Below are 16,919 nucleotides of genomic sequence, written 5' to 3'. Positions count from 1 at the left end.
TTCATATATTACATAACATGTGTGACCCTGGACCACAAAACCAGTCTTAAGTCGCTGGGGTATATTTGTAGCAATAGCCAAAAATACATTGTATGGGTCAAAATTACCGATTTTTCTTTTATGCCAAAATCATTAGGATATTAAGTAAAGATCATGTTCCATGAAGATATTTTGTAAATATCCTACTGTAAATATAGTAAAACTTAATTTTTGATTAGTAATATGCATGGCTAAGAACGTCATTTGGACAACTATAAAGGTGATTTTCTCATTATTTATTTATTTATTTATTTATGTTGCACCCTCAGATTCCAGATTTTCAAATAGTTGCATCTTGTCCAAATATTTTCCTATCCTAACAAGCCATACATCATTGGAAAACTTATTTATTCAGCTCATGTATACATCTCAATTTCAACTTTGGTGCAGCCATTAATATCAAACAAATGGTCCAGGGTCACATTTGTCATTATAGAGTAATGGTTACCAAATGGTCTCTTGGTGCGGTCCAGACAGGAGAGGTGATAGGCTTTGGTGCAGCCCTTCTTATCACACAGAACCAGCTCTCCTCCATCACCGCAGCGGAAACACTCGTCCTCAGACTTCTTGCCTTCATTCCGGGACTTTCTCCGCTTGGGCTTTTTCTTCTGAAGCTTGGCTTTGGGCTCAGAAGTATGACCATTCTAAAGTTGGTGGGTGAAGAGAAAGTCAAGGTATTTTGATTTACTTCTGTATATAAATAATTACTTTTCACTTCCCGACTATAAGAACTGGATAATGCAGTTATGTATCAGAGGTTTTTATCCAAACCAACTTGTAGTACATGTATTACAGGGACAGACTTTGTGTCGAGTGTTCTGATGAAGGGCACAATGGTGATAGCTCACACTTTACAAGACTCATTCTGAATAGCAGGCATGAGCTTTAACCACTACACCACACCAGCAAGACATCAGGAGTCTCAATGAAAGGTATTACAGTCACTCACCTTGGGTCTGTCACCTAGGAAACCACACAATCTTTTCACTCCAAAGCACAGTCCAGGTTATAGTTAAAAGTCAGCACACCACCTTAAAACAAAAACACATCTCAAAAACTGAAAACAATAACATGATTTAAAAAGCTGATTTGAAAACAAACAAACAATTGTTGATTTGAAAACAAACAAACAAACAAACAACAAAATCAGGCTGGGGCAAAAGTGAAATTTAGTATAGTTAATTTATAATAATAATAAAGCATTTTTGCCATTTTGTATTAGTTCTGAATTTGCTTAAATGAGTGTTTTTCCTAACAAGAAGTCATTATTATTTCAACAAATTTTCTAAGCAGTGTTTAATACAAGTACAATACACTAAAAATAAAAAAAAAATAAAAACACGCACACAATCATTCCCTAATTTCCAACAAATATTTATTAAACGAAATAAATATAAATAAAATAACTAGTAATGACACAAATTAGGCTAGGGTGATAGCGATGAAATTTTGTATATTTATACAATATTAATATTTTGCTGTCAACTGACAATATTTGGTTTATGTATTTTCTCTAATTTTGGGGGGGGGGGGGGGGGGGGGGGGGGGGTAATCACCCTGTTAAATAATTTCAGAGGAACAATTATTTCAAACTTTGCAATGCAGATTCTACATGTTTAATGCAAGTTAAAATAAATAAATAAGTTAAAATTAGGGAGGGAAAGTGTCAATATATCACCTAGTCTTACTCAAAAAGCCATCACATTTCTATATTTTCAGAGCGTGAGCTCACCAGAAGGGATGTCACAGACAGCGAACAGGCCCACGCGTGTGTCTCCATTAACCGTCCATTTCTGAGTCTCACAGTTGGGCTGGCAGCTGTGGTTCATGAAGCGAGAGTAGTTCCCTTTAGGTCCCGCATCTATAATCCGATCCTGTGCACACACACACACACACAATACTGTACATGATGAAGGTAGAAATGGTCACAAACCATTAAGCTGTCATAGGCTGTTATCTATAGGATGATCTGTAGTGTTGTGACCTGTAATGCCACCTAAGACTGTTCAGTGCCATTCTCAATACAACACTGTTTCTTTGGCTCTGCTGTACAGTACAGGGACCAAATTTGCCATCATCAGACATGAACCTAGCACAGGAGGAGCAGTCTGGGCTAGCACGCACATGCCGCCTTCATTTACCTTGTCAATAGTGAGCATATAGAAATGTGTGATGTTATTCTCCTGAGCGTATTTGATTCTGGCTCTGCACTCCTCCTCGTCTATCAGTTCGCCCACATATTCATTCACAAACTCTCCCTGAGCGACACACAAAACAGCCGATCAGCAATCATATACAATAAATCTCTTTTGTTAAGTGTTCAAAGGTCAGCGCACTTACTTTCTTAATGTCTCTCAGTGACACCAGGCCCCAGCCTTTGCCTGCCGTGCGGATGATCTTGGTCTCGGGGTAGAGGCGTTTGGTGAAGTCCTGGTTTTGGCAGCGGTCTCCAGCTGGGCACACTTGAGGATGGCACTCGTACAAGAGCATGCGGTTCAGACACTCGGACTCGAAGCTGCAGGGGCGCTCGTCTGACGGCTTACAGTTACACTTGGGGATCTCAGAGATGTCCGCGGTGTACACCTGCACTCGCCCACAAGGCTTATTCACCTAATGAAAAAATAAAAACTTAAATCTGTTAAAAACTCTATATACAGACTTTCCACATTAATGGCATTAAAAATTACTACAGAAAATGTTCATGGTCTGAAAAATGCACTTTCAAATTCAGATATTTCCAGGTTTTCCAAGATATGAGAATCTTGTATAAATACCTTGATGTATTTGTATGGAGGAGGTTTCTTATTGTTCTCTTGAGCCTCTTTAGCCTCCCTCTCCATCTCGATCTCCTTAAAGCGAGCTTCGGCCTGCAGCAGGGCTGCACAGATAAATACAGAGGAAGCCATTTCACAAATGCACTGACAATACTGATATAAAAAATGAAAACAAAACAAGGAATTATTATTTTTTGATTATTATTATTTAATTTAAAAAAAAAAAAAAAATAAATTTTTACCATTCTTAAAGACCTTTCCAATGCCATTATGCTGGTATTTGCTCCCCCTGTCTCCCTCCATGTAAGGAAAGACTCTGCCCTGGTGTGTCCAGAAATAGTCTTTAGAGCCAAAGAAGAACACGGGGAACTCTCCGATCTCATGACGGAGGTGCTGGATGTTGGTCGGGATGTTCTTAGGGTGACGTATCTCTGCAGGCCACCATCTAGAATTTAAAATAAGGCTAAAGATTATGACAAGAAAACTACCTTTGCAATAATTAATAATTTAGTCATTTTAATTACATTTTCTTAAGAAAATGTTAGTGGAGCTTGTTGACATATCAAGGCCAGTATATCATTATATTTGGCATTCTATGTAGTTTTTTTTTTTATGGCTGACAAGTGTTGATAGCGGGACTTCTATTTTGACAGCATCTGAAAACAGATGTTCTAGAGTTACCGTTTTCCATCTTCATTTGTTTATTTGCAGCTCATAAAAACGTGTGTGCTCTTTGTGATGGTTTATCTGGGCAAATTCTGCTATCAATGGACATTGACGAGTGACAAACTTTAAATCCTTGAAATCAAACCATGCTGTGCTATATCAAGTTTACCATTAATTGTATAATGTATGTACTAATCGGGTTACCTCTTTGAGAAAACATGACTGTCAGTGTGTGCACACTAGATTAACTGAGTGCACTGTAGTTTGTGAATAATTTGTTAAGTTTCACTGCAGCATGTGTTTCTTTAAATAAATAGTGTGACCTCTTTTTTTATTTATTTATTTATTTATCCAGTTGACACTGGTGACAAGAATTATGAATATATATATATATATATATATATACAGAGCTTGGTAGATTACTTATGAATTGTAATCAGTTACTGATTACAGATTACATGACAGAATTTGTATTCAGTAATATAATCTCTTAGATTACACATTTTTCAGTTTTACTTTTTTTGGATTCCGTTTTAATTTTATAAATCAAAAAGCATGTCTAATTAACTAAAATCATGAAACGTTTTATAAAATGTTTATTTTTTTTCTTCACCATATGTTTTGTTGTTACCTAATTCTGTGTTTTAGCAACTAAAACTAACAACTTAATTTATCCATTTTTTTTCTTAAAATAGCCTTATGATTTTTTTTTTTTTTTTTTTTTTATCAGAAATATTTGTATTTAAATTTTTCTGGTTATCAAATGAAGGCATAAAACATTAATTTATCTTATATTTATTGAAAATTAAGCAAACTTAATTTTTTTGGTAAACAAAATGGGATTTACTATTAAAATTAAAACATGGAAGAAATGTTGTGATTATTCCTTAAAAAATAATGTTTGTTTACCTTATTACCTTTACAGTTCTGTGTATGTGATATGACTCTAGTTTTACTCAAATCAAACGGTCAAATGCTCATGAAGTCAATCTCAGACCAGTTCTGGAGATGTTGATCTCAAGCGAGTCTCTACTACAGCGAACCAACTGGACCTCATTTCTACACGCGCCTGTTGCTCAGTGGACAACACTTTAGTTACTCCACTTGTCACACCTCGACCACTTCCTCATTACTTGTAATCTAGCACTTACACCTGAAGCGGCACACCTTCCAACGCGGGGTCACCTTTCGACGGAACCTACGACTCTCTCCATCTCGCCTATCCTCTGTGGTTGCATCCTCAACTCTCGCAGTTTTCAGCTGTGGACAACGAACAGTGCACGGACACTTTTTGTTCCACTCTGACCTCTTGCTTGGATAACTTTTGCCCACTGTCGTCTAGACCAGCACGCACCACCCCATCTGCCCCTTGGCTGTCCGATGTACTCCGTGAACATCGCTCTAAACTCAGGGCTGCAGAGAGGATTAAATCAAGAAAAACTCTACCGACCTCAGTGTGTATCAGTCTCTCCTCTCTTCCTTCTCTGCAAACGTCTTCACTGCTAAAGCATCATATTACCACGACAAGAGTAACAACTGTTTTGACGCTCGGACACTCTTCAAAACCTTCTCTTCTCTTCTTAATCCGCCCCCACCTCCTCCTCAATCGACTTCTTAAAGCTGATGACTTTGCAGTTTTTCTTCACGAATAAGACAAGAACCATCATGACAATCCACACCGCAGACTGAGGATAACTTCACAACGACTAATGCTCACTCGTTCTCCTCCTTCTCTCCACTCTCAGAGACGGACTTTTCCAAACTTATCCTGTCCAGTCATCCTACTACTTGCCCACTGGATCCGATCCCCACTCACCTCCTTCAAGCGATTTCTTCTTCAGTCATACCTTCACTTACTCACATTATCAACTCCTCTCTTCACTCTGGAACATTTCCCTCAGCATTTAAGCAGGCTCGGGTAAGCCCACTGCTGAAGAAACCATCTCTAAATCCAGCACTTCTAGAAAACTACAGACTGGTATCCCTTCTTCCATTCATTGCAAAGACACTCGAACCGAGCTGTGTTCAACCAGCTCTCTATGTTTCTTGTACAGAACAACCTCCTGGACACAAACCAATCTCAAGTCACAACTTCGAGACTGCCCTGCTCTCGGTTTTGAAGCCCTGCGACTGGCAAGAGCAGCTTCAAAATCCTCAGTTCTCATTTTGCTGGACTTGTCTGCTGCTTTTGACAATGTTAATCACCAGATTCTCCTGTCCACCCTCAGAAAGATGGGCATCTCTGGAACCGCTCTCCAGTGGCTAACTCCCTACCTTTCTGATAGATCCTTCATGGTGTCTTGGAGGGGTGAAGTTTCTAAGTCACAACAACTTGCTATGGGGTTCCAAGGCTCAGTACTATGGATCGCTTCTCTTCTCCATCTAATGACGTCATTAGGATCTGTCATTCAGAAGCATGGCTTTTCCTATCACTGCTATGCTGATGACACTCAACTACTACTTCTCATTCCAACCAGATGACCCAAATTTAGTTGCTCGCATTTCAGCCTGTCTGAGTGACATTTCTAGCTGGATGAATGACCATCACCTTCAGCTCAACCTTACTAAGAGCACTGAACTGCTGGTGGTTCCAGCTAACCCATCGTTTCATCACAACTTCTCTATACAGCTGGGTTCGTCAACCATAACTCCTTCCAGGACAGCCAGAAACCTAGGAGTTGTGATAGATCATCAGTTAAGCTTCACAGACCATATTGCTACAACGAAGCCCCTGTCCTGCAGATTTGCCTTATACAACATTAGGAAGATTAGACCCTTCCTGTCAGAGCAAGCCACCCAACTTCTTGTCCAAGCTCTTGTTCTCTCCAGACTGGACTATTGTAATGCTCTTCTGGCGGGCCTTCCTGCATGTACTATCAAGCCTCTACAACTGATCCAGAATGCAGCAGCGAGGGTTGTCTTCAATGAGCCAAAACAGCTCATGTGACTCCTCTCCTCATCAGGTTACACTGGCTACCAGTAGCCGCTCACATCAAATTCAAAGGTACTGATGCTTGCCTACAAGACGACCACTGGCACGGCGCCAACATACCTAAACTCACTAGTTCAGTCTTATGCGCCCTACAGAAGTTGCGCTCTGCAAGTGAACGACGTCTTGTGGTGCCATCCCAAAGAGGTTCAAAATCACTCTCTCACGGACTTTTTTCTGGACTGCGCCCAGCTGGTGGAATGACCTCCCGATCTCAATTCGAACAGCTGAGTCTTTACTCATTTTTAAAAAACATCTAAAGACTCATCTTTTTTGCCTGCACTTAACCAACTAATACTAGTACTTACCTTTTCTTTTTGTTGTCTATCATATTCAAAAAAAAAAAAAATAAATAAATAAATAAATAAATAAACCCTGGCTACGTGTTCTGTACTAGACTAACTGAGACTTGTCATAGCACTTGTATACCGATGTTGTTCTCTCGTTGATCTGATTGTTTCTACTGTTCTCATTTGTAAGTCGCTTTGGATAAAAGCGTCTGCTAAATGATTAAATGTAAATGTAAAATGTAAATGTTCATGTGTTTACATCCTCATTTAGTGAGACTGCAGACGCTGAAATCACCGCGAGCATCATGAGCACTTCCATATGCATGTAATTAACGAAACCGCGCTTCTGCACCATTCATTAACAGAACATGCAGGATTCATATTTAAATCTACTTTTCCGACTTTATATTTACAGATATTAGACAATTTTGCAATTTGATTTAAGTGTAATGACCTACTTTTGATTAATTCATTCAAAATGACAAATTCTGTGACATTCCGCATTAAACTGTAAATTCCATTTTTATGACTGGATTCCGCGATTCCGTCCGTGTTTTCCACATCGCGGAAATCATAGGGCCCTAATATATGTATATAGAATGCATGTAGTGACGACATCAGACAGGAATGGTCACTTGTTTGTTGTCTGGCTACTAGTTTCTCTCTGTAACTGTCCAAATGCACTATTTGAGCAAAGTAAACAAAAATATCTGATCATCCTCCATAACGTGGTTGCCTTTTACATCTCATTCTGCATTTAAACCCTTGCATTACCAAGGTAACAAGTTACACATTTGTATTGCGAGCTCTGTTATCAGTCCCACAGTGGAAAATGAAACCATATCCGTACCTGGGTTGGATCGGCACAGAATAAAATGAGAATGATGTGGCCGATGGTGGAAGAACGGCTTATATCAAATAAAAACTAGTGCAAAGCTCACTGCCATGATGACGTTTAGCTGGTAACCAGGGCATTGCTTTGGGGCTACTATGTGGTTACTTACTGGTCTAGGTATATTAAAAAAAAAAAAATGATGTGTTTTTACATTAAATAAAACTGAAGGTGTGTGATGCTGATGGAGACTGACCTGTAGTTCCCCAGTTTAACCCAGATGATGTCTCTGTATTTGGGTTTCTTCCCTGAGCGACAGTCATTACAGAACCAGCTGCCATCAGGCATAGCGATGTTCAGACAATCAGGGTGAAATGCAGCTGGACATGACTCACAGCACAGCAGTTGGCCACCTCAACACACACATTTACACATTTATATAGTGCTGTCATTATCAAAAAAAAAAAGGAAAAAAAAGACAAATCAAATATGCTCCTTGCTTCTTTTATAAGGTTCTAGGTTTGTTTCCATCCATTGTAATGTTTTAATGTTTCATTTTGAATGCCCCTCATTAAGAAAGGAATAAAACCAAGTCACACCCTTTGAGCAGATAAAGCACCAGCTGACATTGACGTGAGAGTGATGACTGTAGCCTTTCTTAGGCATGAAGTGGTTTGTGCACACAATGGCAGAGGAAGTGATCATCTCACTCCCTGCAGCAACACACAGGTCTCCAACATGATAGGCCACAGGACAGCGCAAACAACGCATCATCTTTCCTGCAAGGGGACAACGGGAAACGTGCTTTATTAAGTGATAAAACCAACATCAGCTAAAAAAAAAAAAAAAAAAAAAAAAAAGTCATTTTGTCGGATATTCATTTAGCTCTTTTATATCATTTAACCTGTTGGTAGTGTATAGAGTTTAACCAAAAATGTAATTTATTCCTGTGATGCAAAGCTGAATTTTCATCATCATTACTCCAGTCTTCAGTCACACAATCCTTCAGAAATCACTCTAATATGCTGATTTGATACTCAAGAAACACTTCTTAATGGCAATTTTTAAAACAGTTATGCTGCTTAATATTTGTGTGTAAGCCGTTATATACACCACTATTCAAAACTTGTGAGAGTCTTTTAAACTTTATTCAAAGAGCATGAGAATAAGAAGAATCATTAATACATGGTATTTAAAAGACACTTAATATAAAGTGGGTCCAACTAAAAAAAAAATAATAAAAACGTATATACACTGTATATAAAAAAAAAACCAACAACATACATATATCTTTATTTTGCCACCCCTTCGCTGGCTGAAAGCAAAACCAGCACAACCAGTGTAGTCTGATTCACAAACACATGACCTTTATAATCTGGTTCTTTTAATAAATCATCAAAAAAAGACTCAAACTCACAAATTATGGTTTGAATCAGTCTAACAAATGACTTGCTGTATCTGTCTGAGTGGTTACTGAATTAACATCACTGACTATGTTTATATGACAGACTGAAATTAAATAAACATGCACATCAGTTTGAGTACCTTTGGTGGCCTTGCCGGCGCCGCGGCCGCTGTAATGGCAGCTGAGGCAGGTGTGCAGGGGGCAGCGAAAGCCTCGGTTCTCAAACACGGTCAGAGCGCTCAACCGCACACAGGCCTCATGGTAGAAGCGGCCACAGTGAAGCACACAGCAACGCCGTACCTCTCCTTCAGACTTCTTACAGGTGAAACACTCATGCACACCTGAAAAAAGTGAAAACATTATAGCTCACAATAGTGAGAAAGCTGGTTTTTCTTCACACTACCATGTGTGCCTCACCTGAGCTGCAGGCGGTGCAGAGCACCTTCTCTGCTGACCGATCCAGTCCAATACAGTGCAGGTGATATGAGCCACAGCACTGTCCTTCACACATCACCAGATCCTCCCCAGTCTGCTTACACATCTGTGGAACAGTAACACTCATGAATGTGCAGCACACAACACAAGAGCTGAACACAACTCTTGCCCACATCTGATCGACATATAAATAGACAGATATTGACCTTCAAAGTTTTTGCATTCCATAAAGTGATATGGGATAAGGGGAACAAGTGTCTTTCATACATCAGTACCAAAATGTACCCGAGTTATTATAATAACACCACCACAATGAGAAATCACATGAAATCCAAACATCAGTGGACTGAGGAAAGACAGCTGTCCATCACTGCATTCACGACTGCAGGTAAGCGTAGCTGTAGCCTGAGTGAGCCGAGAAGACAGCTTATCTGATAGCCATATTATCTTGAGACATATGCTACAAGGTTCCTCGAGGGATAGTGCTTTAAAAACAGAAAACACAAAGTGCTTCAAGAAACTTTGCTTTGCACACCATTATCTTTGTCTCTCTGTGGAACATCTTTGTTGACACATTCTTGTGATTAGACTGAGGAGCCAACTTTCATGTGGATATTATTGTTTTTCTCAAAATTATCATGATGTGAGACAATATAAACACATGCCGACTCGAGTGTATGTACGTTCTGTACTGTAATACACTGCAAGCTCTGCTTTATTTTTTCATTTGCTCTGCTTGGGTTTGAATGCTTTTGTTCATATATATATATTTTTTTTTTTTTTTTTTTTTCCCCCAACTATATCTTTGAACTAAAAGATATAAAAAACCTAGAGATATAACATAACGTTTTTTTAGAACGTTGTGTATAAAGCTTGTTCAGAAATAGTGACAAAAACTTTGAATAAAATATTTAAATAAACAAATATTTGAATATTCATTTTATTATGAGCCCAAATATTCGAACACAGTATTTTTGAAAATGCCCATCCCTACTACTGGTACTGCAAAAAGGCTAGCATTGTTACCTTTTTAAAATAAAGTACTGGTACTTTTGACAACACTACACAGAGTTCACTCACCAGACACACACTTTCTTTCTTGGCACCTGAAGTTCGTTCCGTCTTCTTTGAGTGATGCGATTCATCTGTACTGTCACTGGGAGAATCAGGTCTCTGCTCACACAGGGAACTCTGAAATATGCAGTCATATTTACATACAGGACATCTTGTAGGCAAAAGTGACAGAAACCCTTCATTTATCATTCCAAACAAAGTCAATTATTCAAACCAAGAAACACTGGATGAATGTCACATTTTACAAACCGGTTCAACAATGATCAGGTTCCAAGTATGATATTTCAAGTATTGAAAAACAAACAAATACACACACCTCTGGCTCAGGAGAAGATAATGGGCGGTGCTTTTTGGATGAGACAGGAAAAGATTGTCTGCCTGACTCCTGTTTCCACTTCCTGACACGTTTGGCTTTAGCAGGAGACTCGTCCCCTAAGAAACAAAGAAAATATTAAAAACAGAGAAACTGTAAAAAAATAAAAAAAAAATAAAAATAAAAAGAAGGACACAAAGAAGAACAGTATTTGGACTGGGCCTTTTCTGTATTTTTAAATGGTTTGTGGATTTACTTGGGCCTTTTTTTGTTTGTTTCCTTTTGTCATCCCTGTCTGCCATCCGCCTCCTCCCCCTGGGTTTACTGACAGCGGCCTCATTTGATGGTGCCTTCTGACAGAAAAGGAATGAAAAACAATATTACTAATTTAATTTCAAAAATTATTAATTGACTGATTCAATTATTTTATTATAATTTAATTTAGCATTAATCATTTTAAACAATTCATGCTAAAATATCTCCACTCTGACTAATGCATGGCATTTTCACTTATACCTTTTGTCCTTTCTGCTTTAACACTTTTTCAATCTTGGTTTTCTTTTTAGGGTGCAGCGCCACATCATCCTTCGATTCTCGTAAACGTTTGTAGACTATTTTCCTTCCTGTATGAAGCAGTCAGAATGCATGCTTATTTGAAACCTTTTATAAAGGAGAATTTCAGCTTTTAACTGTATACTTTTTCCATAAACAACTAAAATGTTGCTAATAACGAAACCACCCACACACCTTTAGAAGCATCTTCCTCAAAGACTTTTGGGCTTGGTGCTAATACCTTTATATCTGATAAAAGAAATGCACAGGAAATTATCACAAGAACAAAAATACATGAAACAACCCTAATATCTTTATATCTGATAAAAGAAATGCACAGGAAATTATCACAAGAACAAAAACACATAAAACAACCCTGAATATTTTTGAAGGTTTTTATTTTAAAAGAAAAGCATAAAGAGAAGGGAGGATTGTTTAGATTATATAATGACTCTCTGTATATTGCTTAATCTTTATAGACACAAAAACAGCAATTATCACTGGTTAGGAAATTGTTTGCAATTTACAGTTATTTTAAGTTTCATGTCTCACCTGAAAGTCCAGGATTAGTGGACACTGTGCTTAAAGTGTCAGAGATACTGACACCAGCTTTTACTTTCCTCTTCTTTACTGAATTTGGTGCTGCAGGAAACTTCTGTCTGAGCTGTCTCGGTTTCTTCTGAGCTTTTGGCTGAAGGTCTAGATCAATACAGAGGAGGTCTTATATGTAAAGATAAAACGAAAAGAAAGTTATTACCACAAAACACAACAGAAAAACTGATCATTATCCATCAACACACACAACACACCTTTTTCTGGTAAGCCCGTTTCCCAGCCTTTGTCTTTATTTTACTCTGATGTTCAGATGTCTTTGATGCAGTGCAGGAAACCTACAATGCCAAAGGTTTTGAAACATTACATCTCTAGCCTCGAATTGAAATCCTAATTCTATACGGATATAAACAAGTCCAATTATATTAACTGCTACCTGGACAGTAGACCCAGGGACATCTTTTGTAGAGGAAGCTTCTGTCTTCTTCCACTTCAATACAGTGCCGTGCTGATCCCGCTTCACTGACGTTTTAGGTGCTTTTTTGGGGAAGGTGTTTTTCCCTGATGAAGTGCTACTGTCTATGGGGTGGGAGAAGAGGCCTGGGATGATGGTAGTTGTTGTGGAGTTGGGGCTGGAATGAGTGGAGTCAGGAGGAGTGAGGCTGACAAGCTCCTGAGACTCCCTCTGATCTGGGTCTTGCTGTGGTCCCTGATTGCGCTGTGCTTGAAGCTCTTGTAGCATGCGAGGGTTGAACTGGGCTTTCCCATTTTCATAAACAAAGCTGAATTTGGCCAGTCGCTCTTCTATTAGTAAACCCAAGGCTTCTGCTGCCTGTGACACACCTGTCTCCCAATGTTCCCGGTACTTACGGGGAATTGCCCGCTGTAGAGAGCACAGCACAGTCATCTAAGACAAAGGAATTTCATGATAATACCACAAATGTAGAGTAACACATCCCCATTAGTGAAAAATACACACAATAATTACTGTACCTTCCTTCCACTGATATCAATGGGTAGTTTGTTGCTGCGGCAAAGTGACTGGTACTGGTATTTTCCTGAGAAGGTGACCATGCTCTTTTCAAAAACATATCCTCTCTCTGGAGCATTTCCGAAGTACTGTACATGGTACAATAATCCTGTGCGGCTATTCACTGCCCAAAAAAAAAAAAAAAAAAAGTCTTTAAAAAAAAAATTAAGAAGTCCACTTCTTACAGGTGTTACATTTCTCATGCTGCCTTGTTAACAGCTAGAAGCCAGTCCTTCTCTCTGCTTGTTAGCTCAAGGTCACACTTGTGCAAACAATTTTCACAGGATCTGTGCTCTCCCCTATTAGTACTTTCAGACCCTCCTTTTGGGACAAATGCAAGTGTTGTTTCTGACATTGTCACAACTCTTCTCTCAACTTTTAGCCATGTGGATCATAGACACAGCTTTTTTTTTTTGCAATCAATCCCCCCCAATCCTGTTTAAGTTCCACTGGCCACCCGTTTCATCTTTTATTTACTACAAAGCACTTCTTGTAATCTTTAAATCCCTTAATCACCTTGCTCCTTGAGTCTCTGAGCTACTTCAGTTGTTTCCTTGAAACTTTGGGCTTCACTCTCATGTAGCCTTTTAAACTTCTAAAACTCGATAAAAAGCTTTATTTTCTCACAGTGTTATTTTCCACATCAAACTTGTGTTTTTTAATCAATATCTATTAGTTTGCAGTTACAGTTCTACTAATGTTATTGATTGAGTTAATTGATATCCCACGCTTTTCCATGTCTAAATATAGATCACTATTCAAAGGTTCAGCCGGTGTGAAAACAAGCATCATACTGGCATGCCACAAACTGTCAGAAATTGAGTAAGACAGCAATGATGCAAATCTGTTGTGGTTGACAATATGGTGATGGAAAGTGCATTAAAACTGTAAGTTAACTAATCTAGCACACCTTACCTTTTGACCTAAAGTGCATGTTAAACTCTGGGTCTGTAGTGATCATGCATGGCCACCAAGGGTACCCAGACACTTTAGACCAGATAACATCTCCCACTGAGAACTGCAAATGGGGTTCTGCCTCTGTACCACTCACTTCCACATCATCCACACCCTGTGCAACATCACTCACTTCGCAATCAGACACGGGCTCCTGCAAGACAGAAATGAAGAACTGTAAGACAGAAAGAAAAAAAAAAAAAAGAGAGAGAATCCCCTACACAAGTGATAAACACATTTTCCTTTAATACAACCAATTTTGTATTAAATGCAGTTGAAGGAGGGTAAATGAGTGCTATTAAGCTATACCTGAATGGGGATGGGAGGTACACTAACAGGTATCTCGCCATCAGTCTGCTCATTAGATGCAGTGGGAAGAACACACGGTTCAATGGTGAGGTCATTAGACTCTATGGTGGCGTGCAGTAGAGGGGATTTATCAGAACTCGAAGTAGGGCTTAAAACTGACTCTCTCCGATTTGGTGGACTTCTCTTCCTCACAAGACCCCTCTTCTTCTTTCGTCTTTCTCTCCTAGCAGTTGGAGAGGCCAGAAAACCATCTGTCTCCTCTGTTCCTTCCCCTGCATAATCTGCTTCGAAGCGATTTGTCTTTCCACCTAGATTTACCACACATTTGGTTATTTTAAAAGTGAATTCAGGAGAAACACTGGACTTCCTCGGAGGGCTGGCATGCTGAGGAACAGGCTCCACCCCTTTGAGAAGAGGCTGTGCAGCTGTGGCGGCACAGAGCTTTGGAATTGTGTCTTGATCGCCATTTAACAAGCGGGAAGTGAGGTCCTTTAGTCGCTCATGGGTGTGGTTATGACCCTGACTGCCAATCATCTGCAAAACACTTTCTTGGGGTGTAGCTGCCAGCTGAGTAGCAGCTTTATCCATGAGCATAGTAGGGTCAGTGCTCCCATCACCCCGACCCTTATGTCCACCAGGTGAATCAGAGGGCTGTTTCATGGTGGTAGGACTCCTGGGCTCTGGCATTGCAGGCAATGAGGTCCCTTTACTATCTGTCATTACTAACCAGGTACCTGCAAAAGACAAAAAGCAATAGACATTGACATTCAGTCATCACCTATATTACAGAAAAAAGGCATATTAACTAAAATATGTATACACAAATACATTAATAAATTATATTTATATATACAGATACATACATGTACAAACATATATTCAAAATATGGTCTGGTCAGACCATACAGCTGTGTGACTGTTATTAATTAATATATATAGTGTGTATATTAGGGGGCCCCTGGGTTATAAAACATTTGCTGTAAAATAAAAAACATATAAAGAAAAAAATATATATATTTTAATGCAAACACAACTACATTATGGGCCACACCTTAGAAGCCCGGGCCCACTTCTGTTCATGAATTATACAAATAATAATAATAATAATATAAAAAACGGCAAAGGTTTAAAAATATCGTCGCATAACAAAAATATTCAACGTAAAAAGACTACAAGAACAAACATAACCGATGTTTACCGTAAATACGTAATAATTGTTCTAACCAGTGCACCTGTGGCGACTGCTGCAAGCTATAGGTCCTAAATAGCCACAAATAAACAGTGGTTACAGTTAGTGTCAGACTCTGTGGTTAGGTTAAAAAAAAAAAATTGTGGATTATGCCGAGGATGGAGTTTGAGGACTGGAATGGTTTGGTCCCACAGTAAAATGGCTTCCGTGGAGGATTCGCAGTGTCCGAGTGGGTGGCCAGCGCTTTGATTCAGTTCAGTGCACAAACCCTGACGCCACCTCCTCAAATGAATCCTGCAACAAAACCCACTGATACAAACCGAACCATTCGACGCCAAATGAGCACTGCCAGCTTTATATTAACCAAATAATAAATAAACGCACCGCTTTTGATTTGTAACATGCACAACGACAATAACTGAATCATATTTTAAAAGCGCGTGCAAACAAAACCCAACCACAGCTTTGAGTAAAAGAGTGACTGCTCAAATGCAAATGTCCGTGCGGTCCTAAACAAGAGGCAGTTATCGAGCTATTGTTATTCAGGATGAGCGGTCGGGATGCCTCGTTAACATCAATGAAGGAAGATCATGCACGAGTCAGTGATGGACTCTTTTAACAGCCCACAGCAAACTAAAAAAAAATAAATCCCTTTAATACAAACTTTTGCACAAAAAAAATGAAACTAAGAGACAAGACGTATGTAGGGAAATGTACATACACAGTGGAGGAAAAGATATCAAGCTATAGGTTCGTGAAAGTAACAGTATAGAGCTAATATGATGTTAGCAAAGAAATGACTCGCCAAATCACATAAAACACTTGTGCGGACCAAACATTTCTACGCTATTAAATATGTAACCTCTGAAGAGGTGTCTGGGGCTGTGATACATGCTATAATCACATGGCACATTTTATTAACTCTGGAATCATTTATACTTTAAACTGAAGCTGACAAACCTCGCGAACTACAGCTTAGCCAGCTAGCAAGTGAGGTGCAGCTGCCTCATTGAGTGACATACTACAAAACGACTCGTTTATCCGTGAAAAAAAACCTCTAATATCCCTCCCCAGCGTGTAACAGACAGCAATCCCCCTAGTTATGATGTGCCAGGATTTATTCCTGTGGGAAAATAAACCTGTTTACAGCATCTCCATTACTCCCGAGCCGTACTGAGAAGCTTGCGGGAAACTCTCTCATCCCAATCAGCGCCAAAAATACTCACATCCGATTGGCTGACACGCGACGGCACAATTCAACCGGCCTTTTCAAATATCACTTTCTTCGCGGCCGACTCCCCGTCGAACATCTTCACTTATCCTCGGCGCACTCCGAACTTCATCGCAGGTTCGTTGTTTAAGATGAAGCCATGAGATTCCTGAGATCATCTGTATTTGTTTTTATTGCGAAAAATGGCAAAGCGACACAGATCACTGCTCGAGGAATTGAGCGGAGGGCAATTCTCACAATGTGACGTCAGATGCAAGAGGGAGGGAATTCGTTATCTTGTTGCCA

At 39.3% G+C, this 16,919-nt stretch overlaps 1 protein-coding gene across 6 annotated transcripts; it reads right to left on the bottom strand.

The window, feature by feature from the left end:
* Positions 1 to 1,739: 1,739 nt before the first annotated feature.
* Positions 1,740 to 16,889, bottom strand: LOC109068361 (histone-lysine N-methyltransferase NSD2-like). 6 transcript variants are annotated; one of them, XM_042768727.1, is made up of 21 exons: positions 16,630 to 16,889; positions 14,215 to 14,948; positions 13,867 to 14,059; positions 12,915 to 13,075; positions 12,358 to 12,828; positions 12,179 to 12,259; positions 11,922 to 12,090; positions 11,565 to 11,618; positions 11,334 to 11,440; positions 11,074 to 11,167; positions 10,821 to 10,936; positions 10,511 to 10,621; positions 9,413 to 9,536; positions 9,136 to 9,336; positions 8,190 to 8,369; positions 7,847 to 8,003; positions 3,056 to 3,258; positions 2,814 to 2,917; positions 2,380 to 2,649; positions 2,181 to 2,297; positions 1,740 to 1,913 (listed from the first exon to the last, which is right to left on the bottom strand). In XM_042768727.1, the coding sequence occupies exons 2-21, from the start codon at positions 14,932 to 14,934 to the stop codon at positions 1,755 to 1,757; spliced, it is 3,792 nt and encodes a 1,263-aa protein (XP_042624661.1). In that variant the 5' UTR covers positions 14,935 to 14,948; positions 16,630 to 16,889; the 3' UTR covers positions 1,740 to 1,754. The 6 variants fall into 6 exon arrangements, with proteins under 6 accessions (XP_042624661.1, XP_042624656.1, XP_042624662.1 ...); XM_042768722.1 differs by having other exon boundaries at positions 11,074 to 11,170; positions 16,630 to 16,888; XM_042768728.1 differs by having other exon boundaries at positions 11,074 to 11,170; positions 12,358 to 12,804; positions 16,630 to 16,888.
* Between the last annotated feature and the right edge of the window lie 30 nt (positions 16,890 to 16,919).

This window comes from Cyprinus carpio, chromosome A13 (genome assembly GCF_018340385.1).
Source record: "Cyprinus carpio isolate SPL01 chromosome A13, ASM1834038v1, whole genome shotgun sequence".
NCBI lineage: Eukaryota > Metazoa > Chordata > Actinopteri > Cypriniformes > Cyprinidae > Cyprinus > Cyprinus carpio.
The sequence above is the reverse complement of the archived record's forward strand: the minus strand, read 5'-3'. Positions and strand labels throughout refer to the sequence as shown.

Coding starts and splice junctions, on each gene's coding strand:
- LOC109068361 (XM_042768722.1), bottom strand. CDS start 14,934: ATGACAGATAGTAAAGGGACCTCATTGCCTGCAATGCCAGAGCCCAGG. Junction 10,937..11,073: donor ACAAACAAAAAAAGGCCCAA/GTAAATCCACAA, acceptor TTTGTTTCTTAG/GGGACGAGTCTCCTGCTAAA. Junction 2,650..2,813: donor CTCCATACAAATACATCAAG/GTATTTATACAA, acceptor TTTTTTCATTAG/GTGAATAAGCCTTGTGGGCG.